The following is a 23491-nucleotide window of genomic DNA, read 5'->3' on the forward strand; positions in this document are numbered from 1 at the left end:
TGGTGAAGAATGTGAAATTCATCCAAGGAGTAATAGGAATCAAAGATAGTGGGTTTGTCTACAGGAGAGACAGCTATAGTACCATCAAAACAGAAAATTGAAGGAAAGGTTGAGGAAGAGAAGTTGTTAGCAATGCCCTTAGCTAAACACCAAGGAGACCTATCAGAGGATGACAGGGAGAAGTTATCGCACTTCCTCTGAAAAAGAAACACCTTGCTCATGGATAACATGCAATGATTATGGGCAGTGATAAATGCTGAATGGGAGCCAGAGGATGAACACTTTTTCTAAACCCAATATGCCTGATCCCTTGCCTAAATGGCCTCAGAGCAGGAACAGCAGAAACTTGGGTTGAAAGAAGAGGATGTCTTGAAGGACTGGGGGATAAATGCTTCCACTCCTGCAGCAATAACCTCTGCAATGCATTTGGTGAAGACAGAAGTATCAACACATACAAGACAGTAATCTATACAAGGAAAGTCAGAACAGTATTTTTTAAAGTCTTTCCAGTTGCCTTTGCTGAGGTGCCAATATTCATACTAGGAAGGGGCTGCTGGAGGGAAAGGTGCCATTAATATAGATATATTCATGAGAGTGTGATCAGATGACCCACTTGGGAGAGAGACTGTGTATTTATAGCAAAATGGATAAGAGGTGAAAATAGGTCAAGAATATTAGGAGAGTGGTCACAGCAGTCTGGAATATGGGTAAGGTGGGAGGTAATTTGTTCCAGATCAATGAGAATAGAGAACATGAGGGCTTCAACACCCATACCATCTACATGGGAGGAATTCAACAATTCTCTATATTGAACATTAAAATGCCCTAGGTAAAGAATCTTGGTTTGTGAGTGACAAGATGCTACAGTTGTATGGCAAGAGTTTAGATAGTTAAAGAAATATATAGAATTTGTATTATTGGGTTGAGAGAGCAGAAGAGGGTGTTTTGAAGTGGTTTGGGCACATGGAGAGGATGAGTGAGGAAAGATTGACCAAGAGGATATATGTGTCGGAGGTGGAGGGAACAAGGAGAAGAGGGAGACCAAATTGGAGGTGGAAAGATGGAGTGAAAAAGATTTTGTGTGATCGGGGCCTGAACATGCAGGAGGGTGAAAGGAGGGCAAGGAATAGAGTGAATTGGAGCGATGTGGTATACCGGGGTTGACGTGCTGTCAGTGGATTGAATCAAGGCATGTGAAGCGTCTGGGGTAAACCATGGAAAGCTGTGTAGGTATGTATATTTGCGTGTGTGGACGTATGTATATACATGTGTATGGGGGGGGGGGGTTGGGCCATTTCTTTCGTCTGTTTCCTTGCGCTACCTCGCAAACGCGGGAGACAGCGACAAAGTATAATAAATAAAATAAAATATTGTATTATTGGGAGAGCAATAGGCAAAACAAAGAAAAAGAGTAATGATTAGGAGGCAGACCTTAAGCCATGTAACAACAAAGTTTGGGGACTCCAGGTCCTTAGGGCATGTCATAGGTGGGTCGATATCGTAATATGCAGACGCCACCGTTCAACTGGAATCATGAATGAAGATCATATTTGACAATGAAAAAGGGGCAAATGAAAACATCATTAGACAACTAGATCTCAGAGAGAGGTAAGATATTAGGAGAGGTGTACAAGGCAGATGATGTTCAACAGAAGAGAGGTTACTACAGAGACCACAAATGTTGGTAGAGCAAAGAGAAAAAGAAGTAGGTCCAACAGAGAAGGAAAGGTTTTGGGAGAAACTGGTACTACTACTGTCCACATCATCCCTTTCACTGGCAGTAGAGTCAGGTGGAAACCCAGAGATTCTCAGCATGCTATGATGCCATGGAATAGGGTTCACAGATTTGTTGGACTTTATCAAGATTACATTAAAAAATGATTGTGCACACACGAGGCAAGAGAACTTATGTGAAGAAAATGAGTGAGGTTTGAGTAATTGTACAGTACTTGTACAGAGGAGAAGGCATGGCTAGCCTGGTCGTCACATTTTGATGATACAAAAAGTGAGACAAGCAATCCTAAAATGGAGAGTGTAAGATGGTTTCGAGCAGCACTTTAACATTCCTTAGTTGGCAAGGTAGAATCACCCTGGGTGGCTGCTGTCAACAGCCTACTACCTATCAAATGAATAATGACTTCATTTGAACATTTGAACACAACCATACTTTAGCTATCATGTACAATGTGCTAAAACCAAAGCCCACCATTCAGTGCCAAGCACACCAGACTATTCCTTGATTTATCCTGAGTGCTCCATATGCTGTAGTTCAGCCCAGTGACAACACCTCACCCACTCTTTACAAGGTATCAGCAGACTGAATATGGTTTATAGCCATGACACATGAGATAATGACACATGAGATAATTCTACTGTCTAAAAAGAACATGACTGAGGATGTAAATTTTGTAAACATACCTATACAGAAGAAAAGCACTTTATCTGTACATCAATCACCAACAATGTATTAACGTCCTATGAAAGACTGTAGAGATTAAGTAATAAAATACTCACATAAACCATTGGAGGCATTCAGACTCATTATCCAACAGATTGCCATCTGGATTTGTGAGTATCAATGTCCATAGGTCATCAGGCTTACTCCGGAACTGGACTGAAGGCTTTGCTGCAGCCTGAAAGAACAGATGAACCAAAATATAGTAAAAGCCCTTTAATGTTTACACAAGAAAACACAAACTAGTATGCAATGAAATGAAAAAGCTAAATAAACCAATAGCTAGAGATGGAGTACGAACAAACGTGACCTTTTTTGTCTGTTTTCCTGGCACTACCACACTAAAGCAGGGGGTAGTGATGCTATTTCCTGTGGAGCAGGGTAGTGCCAGGAGTGGATGAAGGCAAGCAAATATGAATATGTATATGTGTATACATATAGTGAGAGGACAAGAGCAATGGAAGGAGTAGCACTACTCCTGAATCAGGAGTTGTGGGAGTATGTGATAGAGTGTAAGAAAGTAAATTCTAGATTGATATGGGGAAAACTGAAAGTTGATGGAGAGAGATGGGTGATTTTTGGTGCATATGCACCTGGGCATGAGAAGAAAGATCATGAGAGGCAAGTGTTTTGGGAGCAGCTGAATGAGTGTGTTAGTGGTTTTGATGCACAAGACCGGGTTATAGTGATGGATGATTTGAATGCAAAGGTGAGTAATGTGGCAGTTGAGAGAATAACTGGTATAAATGGAGTGTTCAGTGTTGTAAATGGAAATGGTGAAGAACTTGTAGATTTATGTGCTGAAAAAGGACTGGTGATTGGGAATACCTGGTTTAAAAAGCGAGATATACATAAGTATACATATGTAAGTAGGAGAGATGGATTACATGTTAATTGATAGACGCACGAAAGAGAGACTTTTGGATGTTAATGTGCTGAGAGGTGCAACTGGAGGGATGTCTGATCATTATCTTGTGGAGGCGAAGGTGACGATTTGTGGGGGTTTTCAGAAAAGAAAGAAAAGAAGAGAGAATGTTGGGGTGAAGAGAGTGGTGAGAGTAAGTGAGCTTGGGAAGGAGACTTGTGTGAGGAAGTACCAGGAGAGACTGATTACAGAATGGAAAAAGGTGAGAACAAAGGAGGTAAGGGGAGTGGGGGAGGAATGGGATGTATTTAGGGAAGCAGTGATGGAGTGCACAAAAGATGCTTGTGGCATGAGAAGCATGGGAGGTGGGTTGATTAGAAAAGGTAGTGAGTGGTGGGATGAAGAAGTAAGATTATTAGTGAAAGAGAAGAGAGAGGCATTTGAACGATTTTTGCAGGGGAAAAATGCAAATGAGTGGGAGAGGTATAATAGAAAGAGGCAGGAGGTCGAGAGAAAGGTGCAAGAGATGAAAAAGAGGGCAAATGAGAGTTGGGGTGAGAGAGTATCATTAAATTTCAGGGAGAATAAAAAGTTGTTTTGGAAGGAGGTAAATAAAGTGCGTAAAACAAGGGAGCAAATGGGAACTTCAGTGAAGGGGGCTAATGGAGAGGTGATAACAAGTAGTGGTGATGTGAGAAGGAGATGGAGTGAGTATTTTGAAGGTTTGTGGAATGTGTTTGATGATAGAGTGGCAGATATAGGGTGTTTTGGTCAAGGTGGTGTGCAAAGTGGGATGGTTAGGGAAAATGATTTGGTAAATAGAGAAGAGGTAGTAAAAGCTTTACGGAAGATGAAAGCCGGCAAAGCAGCAGGTTTGGATGGTATTGCAGTGGAATTTATTAAAAAAAGGGGGTGACTGTATTGTTGACTGGTTGGTAAGGTTATTTAATGTATGTATGATCCATGGTGAGGTGCCTGAGGACTGGCAGAATGCTTGCATAGTGCCATTGTACAAAGGCAAAGGGGATAAGAGTGAGTGCTCAAATTACAGAGGTATAAGTTTGTTGAGTATTCCTGGTAAATTATATGGGAGGGCATTGATTGAGAGGGTGACGGCATGTACAGAGCATCAGATTGGGGAAAGGCAGTGTGGTTTCAGAAGTGGTAGAGGATGTGTGGATCAGGTGTTTGATTTGAAGAATGTATGTGAGAAATACTTAGAAAAACAAATGGATTTGTATGTAGCATTTATGGATCTAGAGAAGGCATATGATAGAGTTGATAGAGATGCTCTGTGGAAGGTTTTAAGAAGTTGTTAGAAGCAGTGAAAAGTTTTATCAAGGATGTAAGGCATGTGTACGTGTAGGAAGAGAGAAAAGTGATTGGTTCTCAGTGAATGTAGGTTTGCGGCAGGGGTGTGTGATGTCTCCATGGTTGTTTAATTTGTTTATGGATGGGGTTGTTAGGGAGGTGAATGCAAGAGTTTTGGAAAGAGAGGCAAGTATGCAGTCTGTTGTGGATGAGAGAGCTTTGGAAGTGAGTCAGTTGTTGTTCGCTGATGATACAGCACTGGTGGCTGATTCATGTAAGAAACTGCAGAAGCTGGTGACTGAGCTTGGTAAAGTGTGTTCAAGAAGAAAGTTAAGAGTAAATGTGAATAAGAGCAAGGTTATTAGGTACAGTAGGGTTAAGGGTCAAGTCAATTGGGAGGTAAGTTTGAATGGAGAAAAACTGGAGGAAGTGAAGTGTTTTAGATATCTGGGAGTGGATCTGGCAGCGGATGGAACCATGGAAGCGGAAGTGAATCATAGGGTGGGGGAGGGGGCGAAAATTCTGGGAGCCCTGAAGAATGTTTGGAAGTCGAGAACATTATCTCGGAAAGCAAAAATGGGTATGTTTGAAGGAATAGTGGTTCCAACAATGTTGTATGGTTGCGAGGCGTGGGCTATGGATAGAGTTGTGCGCAGGAGGGTGGATGTGCTGGAAATGAGATGTTTGAGGACAATGTGTGGTGTGAGGTGGTTTGATCGAGTAAGTAATGTAAGGGTGAGAGAGATGTGTGGAAATAAAAAGAGTGTGGTTGAGAGAGCAGAAGAGGGCGTTTTGAAATGGTTTGGTCACATGGAGAGAATGAGTGGGGAAAGATTGACCAAGAGGATATATGTGTCAGAGGTGGAGAGAACGAGGAGAAGTGGGAGACCAAATTGGAGGTGGAAAGATGGAGTGAAAACGATTTTGAGTGATCGGGGCCTGAACATGCAGGAGGGTGAAAGACGTGCAAGGAATAGAGTGAATTGGATTGATGTGGTATACCAGGGTCGACGTGCTGTCAATGGATTGAACCAGGGCATGTGAAGCGTCTGGGGTAAACCATGGAAAGTGTGTGGGGCCTGGATGTGGAAAGGGAGCTGTGGTTTTGGTGCATTATCACATGACAGCTAGAGACTGAGTGTGAATGAATGGGGCCTTTGGTGTCTTTCCTAGCACTACCTCGCACACATGAGGGGGGAGGGGGTTGTTATTCCATGTGTGGCGAGGTGGCGATGGGAACAGATAAAGGCAGACAGTATGAATTGTGTACATGAGTATATATGTATATGTCTGTGTGTGTATATATCTGTGTACATTGAGATGTATAGGTATGTATATTTGCGTGTGTGGACGTGTATGTATATACATGTGTATGTGGGCGGGTTGGGCCATTCTTTCGTCTGTTTCCTTGCGCTACCTCGCTAACGCGGGAGACAGCGACAAAGCAAAATAACAATAAAAATATGTGTATATATGTGTATGTCTTTGTATGTGTATGTATGTATGTTGATAGGCATATGCTTATGTGTGTATATGTGCATGTATGTGTGTGTATATACATGTGTGTATATGAGTGGATGGGCCATTCTTTGTCTGTTTCTTGGTGCTGCCTTGCTGACAAGGGAAACAGTGAAAAAGTATAACAAAGAAAATAATGATAATATTTTTCCAGATTTTTTTTTTTTTTTTTTTTTATACTTTGTCGCTGTCTCCCGCGTTTGCGAGGTAGCGCGAGGAAACAGACGAAAGAAATGGCCCAACCCCCATACACACGTACATACACACGTCCACACACGCAAATATACATACCTACACAGCTTTCCATGGTTTACCCCAGACGCTTCACATGCCTTGATTCAATCCACTGACAGCACGTCAACCCCTGTATACCACATCGCTCCAATTCACTCTATTCCTTGCCCTCCTTTCACCCTCCTGCATGTTCAGGCCCCGATCACACAAAATCTTTTTCACTCCATCTTTCCACCTCCAATTTGGTCTCCCTCTTCTCCTCGTTCCCTCCACCTCCGACACATATATCCTCTTGGTCAATCTTTCCTCACTCATTCTCTCCATGTGCCCAAACCATTTCAAAACACCCTCTTCTGCTCTCTCAACCACGCTCTTTTTATTTCCACACATCTCTCTTACCCTTACGTTACTTACTCGATCAAACCACCTCACACCACACATTGTCCTCAAACATCTCATTTCCAGCACATCCATCCTCCTACGCACAACTCTATCCATAGCCCACGCCTCGCAACCATACAACATTGTTGGAACCACTATTCCTTCAAACATACCCATTTTTGCTTTCCGAGATAATGTTCTCGACTTCCACACATTTTTCAAGGCTCCCAAAATTTTCGCCCCCTCCCCCACCCTATGATCCACTTCCGCTTCCATGGTTCCATCCGCTGACAGATCCACTCCCAGATATTGATTGAGAGGGTGAAGGCATGTACAGAGCATCAGATTGGGGAAGAGCAGTGCGGTTTCAGAAGTGGTAGAGGATGTGTGGATCAGGTGTTTGCTTTGAAGAATGTATGTGAGAAATACTTAGAAAAGCAAATGGATTTGTATGTAGCATTTATGGATCTGGAGAAGGCATATGATAGAGTTGATAGAGATGCTCTGTGGAAGGTATTAAGAATATATGGTGTGGGAGGCAAGTTGTTAGAAGCAGTGAAAAGTTTTTATCGAGGATGTAAGGCATGTGTACGTGTAGGAAGAGAGGAAAGTGATTGGTTCTCAGTGAATGTAGGTTTGCGGCAGGGGTGTGTGATGTCTCCATGGTTGTTTAATTTGTTTATGGATGGGGTTGTTAGGGAGGTAAATGCAAGAGTCCTGGAAAGAGGGGCAAGTATGAAGTCTGTTGGGGTTGAGAGAGCTTGGGAAGTGAGTCAGTTGTTGTTCGCTGATGATACAGCGCTGGTGGCTGATTCATGTGAGAAACTGCAGAAGCTGGTGACTGAGTTTGGTAAAGTGTGTGGAAGAAGAAAGTTAAGAGTAAATGTGAATAAGAGCAAGGTTATTAGGTACAGTAGGGTTGAGGGTCAAGTCAATTGGGAGGTGAGTTTGAATGGAGAAAAACTGGAGGAAGTGAAGTGTTTTAGATTTTTCCAGATATACATAAGTATACATATGTAAGTAGGAGAGATGGATTACATGTTAATTGATAGACGCGCGAAAGAGAGACTTTTGGATGTTAATGTGCTGAGAGGTGCAACTGGAGGGATGTCTGATCATTATCTTGTGGAGGCGAAGGTGACGATTTGTGGGGGTTTTCAGAAAAGAAAGAAAAGAAGAGAGAATGTTGGGGTGAAGAGAGTGGTGAGAGTAAGTGAGCTTGGGAAGGAGACTTGTGTGAGGAAGTACCAGGAGAGACTGATTACAGAATGGAAAAAGGTGAGAACAAAGGAGGTAAGGGGAGTGGGGGAGGAATGGGATGTATTTAGGGAAGCAGTGATGGAGTGCACAAAAGATGCTTGTGGCATGAGAAGCATGGGAGGTGGGTTGATTAGAAAAGGTAGTGAGTGGTGGGATGAAGAAGTAAGATTATTAGTGAAAGAGAAGAGAGAGGCATTTGAACGATTTTTGCAGGGAAAAAATGCAAATGAGTGGGAGAGGTATAATAGAAAGAGGCAGGAGGTCGAGAGAAAGGTGCAGGAGATGAAAAAGAGGGCAAATGAGAGTTGGGGTGAGAGAGTATCATTAAATTTCAGGGAGAATAAAAAGATGTTTTGGAAGGAGGTAAATAAAGTGCGTAAAACAAGGGAGCAAATGGGAACTTCAGTGAAGGGGGCTAATGGAGAGGTGATAACAAGTAGTGGTGATGTGAGAAGGAGATGGAGTGAGTATTTTGAAGGTTTGTGGAATGTGTTTGATGATAGAGTGGCAGATATAGGGTGTTTTGGTCAAGGTGGTGTGCAAAGTGGGATGGTTAGGGAAAATGATTTGGTAAATAGAGAAGAGGTAGTAAAAGCTTTACGGAAGATGAAAGCCGGCAAAGCAGCAGGTTTGGATGGTATTGCAGTGGAATTTATTAAAAAAGGGGGTAACTGTATTGTTGACTGGTTGGTAAGGTTATTTAATGTATGTATGATCCATGGTGAGGTGCCTGAGGACTGGCAGAATGCTTGCATAGTGCCATTGTACAAAGGCAAAGGGGATAAGAGTGAGTGCTCAAATTACAGAGGAATAAGTTTGTTGAGTATTCCTGGTAAATTATATGGGAGGGCATTGATTGAGAGGGTGACGGCATGTACAGAGCATCAGATTGGGGAAAGGCAGTGTGGTTTCAGAAGTGGTAGAGGATGTGTGGATCAGGTGTTTGATTTGAAGAATGTATGTGAGAAATACTTAGAAAAACAAATGGATTTGTATGTAGCATTTATGGATCTAGAGAAGGCATATGATAGAGTTGATAGAGATGCTCTGTGGAAGGTTTTAAGAAGTTGTTAGAAGCAGTGAAAAGTTTTATCAAGGATGTAAGGCATGTGTACGTGTAGGAAGAGAGAAAAGTGATTGGTTCTCAGTGAATGTAGGTTTGCGGCAGGGGTGTGTGATGTCTCCATGGTTGTTTAATTTGTTTATGGATGGGGTTGTTAGGGAGGTGAATGCAAGAGTTTTGGAAAGAGAGGCAAGTATGCAGTCTGTTGTGGATGAGAGAGCTTTGGAAGTGAGTCAGTTGTTGTTCGCTGATGATACAGCACTGGTGGCTGATTCATGTAAGAAACTGCAGAAGCTGGTGACTGAGCTTGGTAAAGTGTGTTCAAGAAGAAAGTTAAGAGTAAATGTGAATAAGAGCAAGGTTATTAGGTACAGTAGGGTTAAGGGTCAAGTCAATTGGGAGGTAAGTTTGAATGGAGAAAAACTGGAGGAAGTAAAGTGTTTTAGATATCTGGGAGTGGATCTGGCAGCGGATGGAACCATGGAAGCGGAAGTGAATCATAGGGTGGGGGAGGGGGCGAAAATTCTGGGAGCCCTGAAGAATGTTTGGAAGTCGAGAACATTATCTCGGAAAGCAAAAATGGGTATGTTTGAAGGAATAGTGGTTCCAACAATGTTGTATGGTTGCGAGGCGTGGGCTATGGATAGAGTTGTGCGCAGGAGGGTGGATGTGCTGGAAATGAGATGTTTGAGGACAATGTGTGGTGTGAGGTGGTTTGATCGAGTAAGTAATGTAAGGGTGAGAGAGATGTGTGGAAATAAAAAGAGTGTGGTTGAGAGAGCAGAAGAGGGCGTTTTGAAATGGTTTGGTCACATGGAGAGAATGAGTGGGGAAAGATTGACCAAGAGGATATATGTGTCAGAGGTGGAGAGAACGAGGAGAAGTGGGAGACCAAATTGGAGGTGGAAAGATGGAGTGAAAACGATTTTGAGTGATCGGGGCCTGAACATGCAGGAGGGTGAAAGGCGTGCAAGGAATAGAGTGAATTGGATCGATGTGGTATACCAGGGTCGACGTGCTGTCAATGGATTGAACCAGGGCATGTGAAGCGTCTGGGGTAAACCATGGAAAGTGTGTGGGGCCTGGATGTGGAAAGGGAGCTGTGGTTTCGGTGCATTATTACATGACAGCTAGAGACTGAGTGTGAATGAATGGGGCCTTTGGTGTCTTTCCTAGCACTACCTCGCACACATGAGGGGGGAGGGGGTTGTTATTCCATGTGTGGCGAGGTGGCGATGGGAACAGATAAAGGCAGACAGTATGAATTGTGTACATGTGTATATATGTATATGTCTGTGTGTGTATATATCTGTGTACATTGAGATGTATAGGTATGTATATTTGCGTGTGTGGACGTGTATGTATATACATGTGTATGTGGGCGGGTTGGACCATTCTTTCGTCTGTTTCCTTGCGCTACCTCGCTAACGCGGGAGACAGCGACAAAGCAAAATAACAATAAAAATATGTGTATATATGTGTATGTCTTTGTATGTGTATGTATGTATGTTGATAGGCATATGCTTATGTGTGTATATGTGCATGTATGTGTGTGTATATACATGTGTGTATATGAGTGGATGGGCCATTCTTTGTCTGTTTCTTGGTGCTGCCTTGCTGACAAGGGAAACAGTGATAAAGTATAACAAAGAAAATAATGATAATATTTTTCCATACTTCACTGCTTCCTGTGTTATTGAGACTGCACCAGGAACACACAAAGAAAGGTCGTATGTGCATGTATGTGTGTGTATATACATGTGTGTATATGAGTGGATGGGCCATTCTTTGTCTGTTTCTTGGTGCTGCCTTGCTGACAAGGGAAACAGTGATAAAGTATAACAAAGAAAATAATGATAATATTTTTCCATACTTCACTGCTTCCTGTGTTATTGAGACTGCACCAGGAACACACAAAGAAAGGTTGTATTTACTCACATCCATTCTATAGTTGTCATCAGCAATACACCAAAACCACATCTCATTACCCACAATCAGGCCCCAAAGACCTTTCCATGGTTTCCTTTCTGCTTCACATGTCCCAGTTCAGTCCACAGTTCAGTCCACTGACAGCATTATGCCCCCTGTATAACACATCATTCAATTTCACTCTACCTTGTCACACCTTTCACCCTTATGTATGTTCAGTTTGGTCTCCCCTTTCTCCTCTTCCCTTCCACTTCTGACAAACATATCCTCTTTGTCAACCTTTCTACACTCTGTAAGTCCAAACCACCTAAGCACATCCTCTTGCACTCTATCAACCCCACTCTTCTTATTACACCTTTCTCTTACCCTTTTGTTATTTACTTGATTAAAGCAACTCACAGACATAATGTCCTCAAACGTTTCATTCCCAACACTTCTGCCCTCTTCTGTATGTCATCTACAGCCTATGCCTTACATCCATACATCAACAGAACTACTACACTTTTAAACATACCCATCTTTGCCCTTCCACATAACAACCTCTCTTTCCACACATTCCTCAGTGCTCCAAGAACCTTTGCCACCTCATCCACCCTAAGACTCACTTCTGCCTCCATGGTTCCATTTGTTGTCAAATCCACTCCTAAGTATCTGAAACACTTCAATTCTTCCAAATTTTCTCCATCCAAACTCACACCCTAATCAACCTGCCCTCTGCTCTGTTAAACCTAATATCCTTGCTATCATTCACGTTTATTCTCAACTTTGCCCTATTCAATATTCTCTCAAACTCATTCAAAAACCACAGTTCCTCAGCTGAATCTGCGACTAGTTTTGTGTTACCAGCAAACAAGTGATTCACTTACCAGACCAACTTCACCCCCTACAGGCTGCATACTCACCTCTCCCTCCAAGACCTCCCTAACCAACCTATTCATAAACAAAATAAACAGCCATGGTGACATCAAACACCCATACCACAGATCATCCTTCACCTGGACCTGCTCTCTCTCCTCTTCCTACTCGTACTAATGCTTTACGTTCCTGATACAAACTTCTCACTTCTTCTAGTAGCTTTCCTCCTACACCATGTATCTGAAAGATCTTCCACAAGGCATCTCTAACAATGTCATCTACTTTCTCCTGATCAATAAATTCCAGACACAAATCCTTTTCTTTCTCTAAGTATTTCTCACACACATTCCATAAAGAAAACAACTGATCCACACATACTGTATCACTCATGAAACCTCACTATTCCTCCCCAGTCTGATCTTCTGTACATGCCGTCACCCTCTCCATCACAACTCTCCCATACAATTAATCAGGAACACACATTAAACTTATATCCCTTACACTCAATACATGATGAACAGATTGTGGAGTTGTGTGCTGAATAAGAACTGGTAATTGGGAATACCTGTGCAAAAGACAGAATCTTGGATGTGAATGTGGTGAAATAGTCAGAGGGTGGGATGTCTGACCATTTCCTGGTAGTGGAAAGGGTGAAAATTTCTAGGCGTCTTAGACAGAGGAAACAATGTGATTGAGAAGAGGGTGGTAAAAGTAAAGTAAGCAAGGAAAAGATGTGTGTGAAGAAATACCATATGAGGCTGAGTGTAGATTGGCAAAATCTGAGAGTAAACAAAGCAAGGAGAGTGGATAAGGAATGAGAGATATCTAGGGAAGCAGTACTAGCATATGCAAGAGAAGTGTGCAAAATGCTGAAGGTGGAAGATGGGAAGGTCAGAGAGGGAAGGGAGTGGTGGGATGATTATGGTGGGATGATTAAGTAAAATTGTTAATGAAAGAGAAAAGAGAGGTGTATGGGCAGTACTTAGAAGGAAGGAATGCAGATGATTGGAATAAGTACAAGAGAAAGTGAAAGGAGGTCAAGAGGAAGAAGGTACAGTGGTTAAAAATGAAGGCAAATGAGAGTTGGGGTTAGCGACTATCAGTAAACTTCATGGAGAATAAGAAGCTGTTTTGGAAGATAAAGACTACAAGAAAAACAAGGAAAAAATGAGAACATCAGTGACTGGGCAAATGGGGAACTAGTAACAGGTGGTGATGAAGTAAAGGGACTATTAATTCAGCATGATAATACGGAACAGATGTAAAGTGTTTAGACTGGGGATGAATGAGGAGTGAGAGTCATGCAATATGGTTTGGAGAAGATATAAAAGGTGGGAAAAGCCTCACATAAAATGAAATGAGGCAAGGCAGGTTGAGTGGATGGTACTGGAACTGAATTTATTAAGGAAAGGGGGGACTGTGTTACTGACTGGTTAGTTAGGATCATCAATGTATGTGAGGATCATGGTAAGGTGCCTGAGAACTGGCAAAGTGCATGTATGGTGCCATTGTATAATGGCAAAGACCAAAAGTGAGCATTCCCACTACAGATGGATAATATCACCGAGTGTTCAAGGTAAGTTGTACGGGAGAGTGGAGATTTAGAGGATGAGGGCATGTACGGATCATCAGACTAGGTAAGAACAAGATTGTGTTTCCTTTGAAAAGTGTGTATGAGAAATACTTAAGAGAAACAGATGGATATGCATGTGGTATCTATGGATCTGGAGAAAGCATACGATAGGGTTGATAGCAATATCTTGAAGAGGGTCTTATGAATATATGAAGTGGGAGAAAAGCTGCTAGAAGCAGGGATGTCATTATCAAGAGAGTAAGGAGAGTGTGCAAGTTGGAAAAGAAAAAAATGAGTAGTTCAAGGTGAAGGTTGGTACATTGCAAGGATGTGTGATGCAACCACAGTTATTCATACTGTATATAGATGAGCTGGGGAGGGCAGTATATGTGAGAATCTTGGAGAGAAGGGTAAGTATGCAGTGTTTAGGGGGTAAGGAGGCCTGGGAAGTGAGTTAGTTGTTGTTTGTTGATGACCCGGCACTGATGGCACATTTAAGTGAGAAACTGTAGAAGCTGGTGACTGAGCTTGGAAGGGTGTGTGAAAAGAGGAAGTTGAGAGTAAATGTTAATAAAAGCAAATTTATAAGGTTTAGCAGGGAGGGATAGGATAGCTGGGGTGTAAGTTTGAATAAGGAAAATCTACAAGAAGCAAAATGTTTTAGGAACCTTGGAGCGGACTGGCAGCAAATGGAACCATATAAACGGAAGAAAGTCACAGGGATGGTGAGAGGCCAGAGGTCTAGGGGAAATATGTGGAAAGAGAGTCTTTATCTGTGAAATGTATGGGTTATATGTGAGGATGTATGGAGGAGGATGGAAGAGAAGGAAATGAAATTCTGAGGACAATATATGATATAAGGTAGTTGGATTATGTAAGTAATAAAAGGGTAAGAGAGATGTGTGGTAACAGAGTGTGGGTGAGAAAGCTGAAGAGGATGTGCTGAAATGGTTTGGATATATAGTAAGAATGAGTAAGGAGAAGTTGAGAAAGATGATATCTGTGTCATAAGTGGAGAGGAAAAGGGGATGGGGGAGACCCAACTGGACATGGAATGGAGTGAAAAATATTCTGAGTGGTCAGGACTGAACATGCAGGAGCATGACAGATGTGCACAAGATAAATTCTACTGGGATGAGGTGGTATAAAGAGGTGGAAGTACTGTCAATGAAATAAACCAGGGCATGTGAAGCAGCTGATGTAAACCATGGAAAGGTCTACAGGACATGATTGTGGATAATGGCCAGTACATCTGGAGCACTGCAAATGACAGCAAGAGAGTGGATATGAGTGACAGCAGCCTTTCTTCATCTGTTCCTTGTGCCACCTTGCTAAAACATGAAGTATCTGATAATTCTGAAAAAATATGAACCAATTCATCTGCTAATATCTTATAAGCATTTCCCAATATGCAGCAGTACAGGCTAAGTATATCCTCCTTTATAGACACTAATACACTATATACCTCTATCCTTGAGGATGGGGAGAAAGATTACTTCCCACGCATTCCTCACGTGTCGTAGAAGGCGACTAAAGGGGATGGGAGCAGGGGGCTAGAAACCCTCCCCTCCGTGTATTTCAACTTCCTAAAAGGAGAAACAGAACGAGGAGTCACGCACGGAGAGCTCATCCTCCTCGAAGGCTCAGATTGGGGTGTCTAAATGTGTGTGGATGTAACCAAGACGAGAAAAAAGGAGAGATAGGTAGTATGTTTGAGGTAAGGAACCTGGATGTTTTGGCTCTGAGTGAAACGAAGCTCAAGGGTAAAGGGGAGGAGTGGTTTGGGAATGTCTTGTGAGTAAAGTCAGGGGTTAATTAGAGGACAAGACCAAGGGAAAGAGTAGCACTACTCCTGAAACAGGAGTGGTGGGAGTATGTGATAGAGTGTAAGAAAGTAAATTCTAGATTGATATGGGTAAAACTGAAAGTAGATGGATAGAGATGGGTGATTATTGGTGCATACGCACCAGGGCATGAGAGGAAAGATCATGAGAGGCAAGTGTTTTGGGACCAGCTGAGTGAGTGTGTTAGTAGTTTTGATGCACAAGACTGGGTTATAGTGATGGGTGATTTGAGTGCAAAGGTGAGTAAATGTGGCAGTTGAGGGAATAACTGGTGTACATGGGGTGTTCAGTATAGTAAATGGAAATGGTGAAGAGCTTGTAGATTTACGTGCTGAAAAAGGACTGGTGATTGGGAATACCTTGTTTAAAAAGAGAGATATACATAAAGCCGGCAAGGCAGCAGGTTTGGATGGTATTGCAGTGGAATTTATCAAAAAAGGGGGTGACTGTATTGTTGACTGGTTGGTAAGGTTATTTAATGTATGTATGACTCATGGTGAGGTGCCTGAGGATTGGCGGAATGCGTGCATAGTGCCATTGTACAAAGGCAAAGGGGATAAGAGTGAGTGCTCAAATTACAGAGGTATAAGTTTGTTGAGTATTCCTGGTAAATTATATGGGAGGATATTGATTGAGAGGGTGAAGGCATGTACAGAGCATCAGATTGGGGAAGAGCAGTGTGGTTTCAGAAGTGGTAGAGGATGTGTGGATCAGGTGTTTGCTTTGAAGAATGTATGTGAAAAATACTTAGAAAAGCAAATGGATTTGTATGTAGCATTTATGGATCTGGAGAAGGCATATGATAGAGTTGATAGAGATGCTCTGTGGAAGGTATTAAGAATATATGGTGTGGGAGGCAAGTTGTTAGAGGCAGTGAAAAGTTTTTATCGAGGATGTAAGGCATGTGTACGTGTAGGAAGAGAGGAAAGTGATTGGTTCTCAGTGAATGTAGGTTTGCAGCAGGGGTATGTGATGTCTCCATGGTTGTTTAATTTGTTTATGGATGGGGTTGTTAGGGAGGTGAATGCAAGAGTTTTGGAAAGAGGGGCAAGTATGAAGTCTGTTGGGGATGAGAGAGCTTGGGAAGTGAGTCAGTTGTTGTTCGCTGATGATACAGCGCTGGTGGCTGATTCATGTGAGAAACTGCAGAAGCTGGTGACTGAGTTTGGTAAAGTGTGTGAAAGAAGAAAGTTAAGAGTAAATGTGAATAAGAGCAAGGTTATTAGGTACAGTAGGGTTGAGGGTCAAGTCAATTGGGAGGTGAGTTTGAATGGAGAAAAACTGGAGGAAGTGAAGTGTTTTAGATATCTGGGAGTGGATCTGGCAGCGGATGGAACCATGGAAGCGGAAGTGGATCATAGGGTGGGGGAGGGGGCGAAAATTCTGGGAGCATTGAAGAATGTGTGGAAGTCGAGAACATTATCTCGGAAAGCAAAAATGGGTATGTTTGAAGGAATAGTGGTTCCAACAATGTTGTATGGTTGCGAGGCGTGGGCTATGGATAGAGTTGTGCGCAGGAGGATGGATGTGCTGGAAATGAGATGTTTGAGGACAATGTGTGGTGTGAGGTGGTTTGATCGAGTAAGTAACGTAAGGGTAAGAAAGATGTGTGGAAATAAAAAGAGCGTGGTTGAGAGAGCAGAAGAGGGTGTTTTGAAATGGTTCGGGCACATGGAGAGAATGAGTGAGGAAAGATTGACCAAGAGAATATATGTGTCGGAGGTGGAGGGAACGAGGAGAAGAGGGAGACCAAATTGGAGGTGGAAAGATGAAGTGAAAAAGATTTTGTGTGATCGGGGCCTGAGCATGCAGGAGGGTGAAAGGAGGGCAAGGAATAGAGTGAATTGGAGTGATGTGGTATACCGGGGTTGACGTGCTGTCAGTGGATTGAATCAAGGCATGTGAAGCGTCTGGGGTAAACCATGGAAAGCTGTGTAGGTATGTATATTTGCGTGTGTGGACGTATGTATATACATGTGTATGGGGGTGGGTTGGGCCATTTCTTTCGTTTGTTTCCTTGCGCTACCTCGCAAACGCGGGAGACAGCGACAAAGCAAAAAAAAAAAAAAAAAAACATAAATATACATATGCAAGTAGGAGAGATGGCCAGAAAGCGTTATTCGATTACGTGCTAATTGATAGGCGTGTGTAAGAGAGACTTTTGGATGTTAATGTGCTGAGAGGTGCAACTGGAGGGATGTCTGATCATTATCTTGTGGAAGAGAAGGTGAAGAATTTTAGAGCTTTTCAGAAAATAAGAGAGAATGTTGGGGTGAAGACAGTGGTGAGAGTAAATGAGCTTGGGAAGGAGACATGTATGAGGAAGTACCAGGAGAGACTGAGTACAGAATGGAAAAAGGTAAGAACAAAGGACATAAGGGGAGTGGGGGGAGGAATGGGATGTATATAGAGAAGCAGTGATGGCTTGAGCAAAAGATGCTTGTGCCATGAGAAGCATGAGAGGTGGGCAGATTAGAAAGGGTTGTGACTGGTGGGATGAAGAAGTAAGATTAGTAGTGAAAGAGAAGAGAAAGGCATTTGGACGATTTGTGCAGGGAAACAATCCAAATGAATGGGAGAGGTATAAAAGAAAGAGGCAGGAGGTCAAGAGAAAGGTGAAAGAGGCAAAAAAGAGGGCAAATGAGAGTTGGAGTGAGAGAGTATCATTAAATTTTAGGGAGAATAAAAAGATGTTTTGGAAGGAGGTAAATAAAGTGCGTAAGAAAAGGGAAAAAATGGGAACATCAGAAGGAGGCTAAAGGAGATGTGATAACAAGTAGTGGTAAGGTGAGGAGATGGAGTGAGTATTTTGAAGGTTTGTTGAATGTGTTTGATGATAGAGTGGCAGAGATAGGGTGTTTTGGTCGAGGTGGTGTGCAAAGTGAGAGGGTGAGGGAGAATTATTTGGTAAACAGAGAAGAGGTAGTAAAAGCTTTGCGAAAGATGAAACCCGGCAAGGCAGCGGGTTTGGATGGTATTGCTGTGGAATTTATTAAAAAAAAGGGGGTGACTGTATTGTTGACTGGTTGGTAAGGTTTTTTAATGTATGTATGACTCATGGTGAGGTGCCTTAGGATTGGTGGAATACTTGCATAGTGCCATTGTACAAAGGTAAAGGGGATAAGAGTGAGTGCTCAAATTACGTAAGGGTAAGAGAGATGTGTGGAAATAAAAAGAGCGTGGTTGAGAGAGCAGAAGAGGGTGTTTTGAAGTGGTTTGGGCACATGGAGAGAATGAGTGAGGAAAGATTGACCAAGAGGATATATGTGTCGGAGGTGGAGGGAACGAGGAGAAGAGGGAGACCAAATTGGAGGTGGAAAGATGGAGTGAAAAAGATTTTGTGTGATCGGGGCCTGAACATGCAGGAGGGTGAAAGGAGGGCAAGGAATAGAGAGAATTGGAGCGATGTGGTATACCGGGGTTGACGTGCTGTCAGTGGATTGAATCAAGGCATGTGAAGCGTCTGGGGTAAACCATGGAAAGCTGTGTAGGTATGTATATTAGCGTGTGTGGACATATGTATATACATGTGTATGGGGGGGGGGGTTGGGCCATTTCTTTCGTCTGTTTCCTTGCGCTACCTCGCAAACGCGGGACACAGCGACAAAGTATAAAAAAAAAAAAAAAAAAAAAATAAAAAAGGGGGTGACTGTATTGTTGACTGGTTGGTAAGGTTATTTAATGTATGTATGACTCATGGTGAGGTGCCTGAGGATTGGTGGAATGCGTGCATAGTGCCATTGTACAAAGGCAAAGGGGATAAGAGTGAGTGCTCAAATTACAGAGGTATAAGTTTGTTGAGTATTCCTGGTAAATTATATGGGAGGATATTGATTGACAGGGTGAAGGCATGTACAGAGCATCAGATTGGGGAAGAGCAGTGTGGTTTCAGAAGTGGTAGAGGATGTGTGGATCAGGTGTTTGCTTTGAAGAATGTATGTGAGAAATACTTAGAAAAGCAAATGGATTTGTATGTAGCATTTATGGATCTGGAGAAGGCATATCATAGAGTGGATAGAGATGCTCTGTGGAAGGTATTAAGAATATATGGTGTGGGAGGCAAGTTATTAGAAGCAGTGAAAAGTTTTTATCGAGGATGTAAGGCATGTGTACGTGTAGGAAGAGAGGAAAGTGATTGGTTCTCAGTGAATGTAGGTTTGCGGCAGGGGTGTGTGATGTCTCCATGGTTGTTTAATTTGTTTATGGATGGGGTTGTTAGGGAGGTGAATGCAAGAGTTTTCGAAAGAGGGGCAAGTATGAAGTCTGTTGGGGATGAGAGAGCTTGGGAAGTGAGTCAGTCGTTGTTCGCTGATGATACAGCGCTGGTGGCTGATTCATGTGAGAAACTGCAGAAGCTGGTGACTGAGTTTGGTAAAGTGTGTGAAAGAAGAAAGTTGAGGGTAAATATGAATAAGAGTAAGGTTATTAGGTACCGTAGGGTTGAGGGTCAAGTCAATTGGGAGGTAAGTTTGAATGGAGAAAAACTGGATGAAGTGAAGTGTTTTAGATATCTGGGAGTGGATTTGGCAGCGGATGGAACCATGGAAGCGGAAGTGAATCAAAATTCTGGGAGCCTTGAAGAATGTGTGGAAGTCGAGAACATTATCTCGGAAAGCAAAAATGGGTATGTTTGAAGGAATAGTGGTTCCAACAATGTTGTATGGTTGCGAGGCGTGGGCTATGGATAGAGTTGTGCGCAGGAGGATGGATGTGCTGGAAATGAGATGTTTGAGGACAATGTGTGGTGTGAGGTGGTTTGATCGAGTGAGTAACGTAAGGGTAAGAGAGATGTGTGGAAATAAAAAAAGCGTGGTTGAGAGAGCAGATGAGGGTGTTTTGAAGTGGTTTGGGCACATGGAGAGAATGAGTGAGGAAAGATTGACCAAGAGGATATATGTGTCGGAGGTGGAGGGAACGAGGAGAAGAGGGAGACCAAATTGGAGGTGGAAAGATGGAGTGAAAAAGATTTTGTGTGATCGGGGCCTGAGCATGCAGGAGGGTGAAAGGAGGGCAAGGAATAGAGTGAATTGGAGCGATGTGGTATACCGGGGTTGACGTGCTGTCAGTGGATTGAATCAAGGCATGTGAAGCGTCTGGGGTAAACCATGGAAAGCTGTGTAGGTATGTATATTTGTGTGTGTGGACGTATGTATATACATGTGTATGGGGGGGTTGGGCCATTTCTTTCGTCTGTTTCCTTGCGCTACCTCGCAAACGCGGGAGACAGCGACAAAGTATAATAAAATAAAAAAAATAAGTTTTTTGAATATTTCTGGGAAATCATATGGGAGGGTATCGATTAAGAGGGTGAAGGCATGTACAGAGCATCAGATTGGGGAAGAGCAGTGTGGTTTCAGAAGTGGTAGAGGATGTGTGGATCAGGTGTTTGCTTTGAAAAATGTATGTGAGAAATACTTAGAAAAGCACATGGAATTGTATGTAGCATTTATGAATCTGGAGAAGGCATATGATGGAGCTGAAAGAGATGCTCTGTGTAAGGTATTAAAAATATAGGGTGTGGGAGGTATGTTGTTAGAAGCAGCAAAAAGTTTTTATCGAGGATGTAAGGCATGTGTACGTGTAGGAAGAGAGGAAAGTGATTGGTTCTCAGTGAATATTGGTTTATGGCAGGGGTGGTTGATGTCTCCATGGTTGTTTAATTTGATTATGGATGGGGTTGTTAGGGAGGTGAATGCAAGAGTTTTGGAAAGTGGGGCAAGTATGCAGTCTGTTGTGGATGAGAGAGCTTGGGAAGTGAGTCAGTTGTTGTTTGCTGGTGATGCAGCCCTGGTGGCTGATTCTGGTGAGAAACTGCAGAAGCTGGTGACGAAGTCTGGTAAAGTGTGTGAAAGAAGATAGATGAGAGTAAATGTGAATAAGAGCAAGGTTATTAGGTACTGCAGGGCTGAGGGACAAGTCAAATGGGAGGTAAGTTTGAATGGAGAGAAACTGGATAAAGAAATGTTTTAGATATCTGGGAATGGATTCGACAGCAGATGGAGCCATGGAAGCAGAAGTGAGTCATAGCGTGGGGGAGGGGGCGAAATTTCTGGGAGCATTGAAAAATGTGAGGAAATCGAGAACATTATCTCGGAAAGCAAAAATGGGTATGTTTGAAGGAATAGTGGTTCCAACAATGTTATATGGTTGCAAGGCAGCGGGTATAGATAGATTTGTGTGGAGGAGGATGGATGTGTTGGAAATGGGATGTTTGAGGACAATATGTGGTGTGAGGTGGTTTGATCGAGTAAGTAATGAAAGGGTAAGAGAGATGTGTGGTAATAAAAAGACTGTGGTTGAGAGAGTAGATGAGGGTGTTTTGATATGGTTTGGTCACATGGAGAGAATGATGAGTGAAGAAAGATTGACAAACAGGATATATGTGTCAGAGGTGGACGGAACGAAGAGAAGTGAGAGACAAATTTGAAGGTGGAAAGATGAAGTGAAAAAGATTTTGAGCAATCGGGGCCTGAACATGCAGGGGGGTGAAAGTCCCAAGACTCTTCATATGCCCTGGTTCAATCCATTGACAGCACATCAACCCCGGTATACCACATTGTTCCAACTCACACTATTCCTTGCATACCTTTCACCTTCCTGCATGTTCATTCCCCAATCACTATATATCTTTTCCACTCCATCTTTCCACTTCCAATTTCATCTCCCACTTCTCGTTCCCTCCACCTCTGACACATATATCTTCTTTGTCAATCTTTCCTCATTCATTCACTCCATGTAACCAAACCATATGAAAACATACTTTTTTACTCTCAACCACACTCTTTTTATTACCAGACATCACTCTTACCCTTTCATTACTTACTTGATCAAACCCCCTCACATCACATATCGTTCTCAAACATCTCATTTCCAGCACATCCACCCTCCTCCACACACCTCTAACTATAGCCAATACCTCACAACCATATAACATTGTTGAAACCACTATTCCTTCAAACATAACCATTTTGACTTTACAAAATAACGTTCTCGACTTCCACACATTTTTCAACACCCCCAGAACTTTTGCTACCTCCACCACCCTATGATTCACTTCTGCTTCCACGATTCCATCCACAGTCAAGTCCACTATTAGATATCTAAAACACTTCACATCCTCCAGTTTTCACCATTAAAACTTACCTCCCAATTGACTTGTCCCTCAACCATACTGTACCTAATAACCTTGCCTTATTCACATTTCCTCTCAGCTTTCTTCCTTCACACACTTTACCAAACTCAGTCACCAGCTTCTGCAGATTCTTACTCAAATCAGCCACCAGCACTGTATCATCAGCAAACAACAATTGACTCACTTGCTAAGCTCTCTCATCCACAACAGACTGCATACTTGCCTCTCTTTCCAAAACTCTTGCATTCACCTCCCTAACAACCCCATCCATAAACAAATTAAACAACCATGGAGGCATCATGCACCCCTGCCACAAACCAATATTCAGTGAGAACCAATCACTTTCCTCTCTTCCTACACATACACATGCCTTACATCCTCAATAAAAACTTTTCACTGCTTCTAAGAACTTGCCTCCCACACCAGATATTCTTAATACCTTCCACAGAGCATCTCTATCAACTCTACCATATGCCTTCTCCAGATCCATAAATGCTACATACAAATCCACTTGCTTTTCTAAGTATTTCTCACATGCATTCTTCAAAGCAAACACCTGATCCACACTTCCTCTACCACTTCTGAAACCATACTGCTCTTCCCCAATCTGATGCTCTATACATCCCTTCACCCTCTCAGTCAATACCATCCCATATAATTTACCAGGAATACTCAACAAACTTATACCTCTGTAATTTGGACAATCACTTTTATCCCATTTGCCTTTGTACAATGGCACTATGCACGCATTCCGCCAATCCTCAGGCACCTCATCACGAGTCATATATACATTAAATAACCTCACCAATCAGTCAACAATACAGTAAACACCTTTTTGAATAAATTCCACTGATATACCATCCAAACCCACTGCCTTGCCAGCTTTCATCTCCCACAAAGCCTTTACTACCTCTTCTCTGTATACCAAATCATTCTCCCTAACCCTCTCACTCTGCGCACCACTTCGATCAAAACACCCTATATCTGCCACTTTATCATGAAACACATTCAACAAATTTTCAAAAAACTCACTCCATCTCCTTCTCACATCACCACTACTTGTTATCACCT

General features: G+C 42.5%; 1 protein-coding gene across 2 annotated transcripts in view; it reads right to left on the reverse strand.

Moving 5' to 3' along the window:
* mRpL38 (mitochondrial ribosomal protein L38) overlaps positions 1-23491 on the reverse strand; it is a 311926-nt gene that overhangs the window by 135308 nt on the left and 153127 nt on the right. For both annotated transcript variants that reach the window (XR_011714637.1, XM_071677979.1), the window contains exon 4: positions 2515-2633. Coding sequence is in view for 1 of the 2 variants with exons in the window: in XM_071677979.1 (XP_071534080.1) it covers positions 2515-2633 (119 nt within the window). In the remaining variant the exon portion in view is untranslated. The remainder of the gene's footprint in view (positions 1-2514; positions 2634-23491) is intronic.

Source organism: Panulirus ornatus, chromosome 26 (assembly GCF_036320965.1).
Source record: "Panulirus ornatus isolate Po-2019 chromosome 26, ASM3632096v1, whole genome shotgun sequence".
NCBI lineage: Eukaryota > Metazoa > Arthropoda > Malacostraca > Decapoda > Palinuridae > Panulirus > Panulirus ornatus.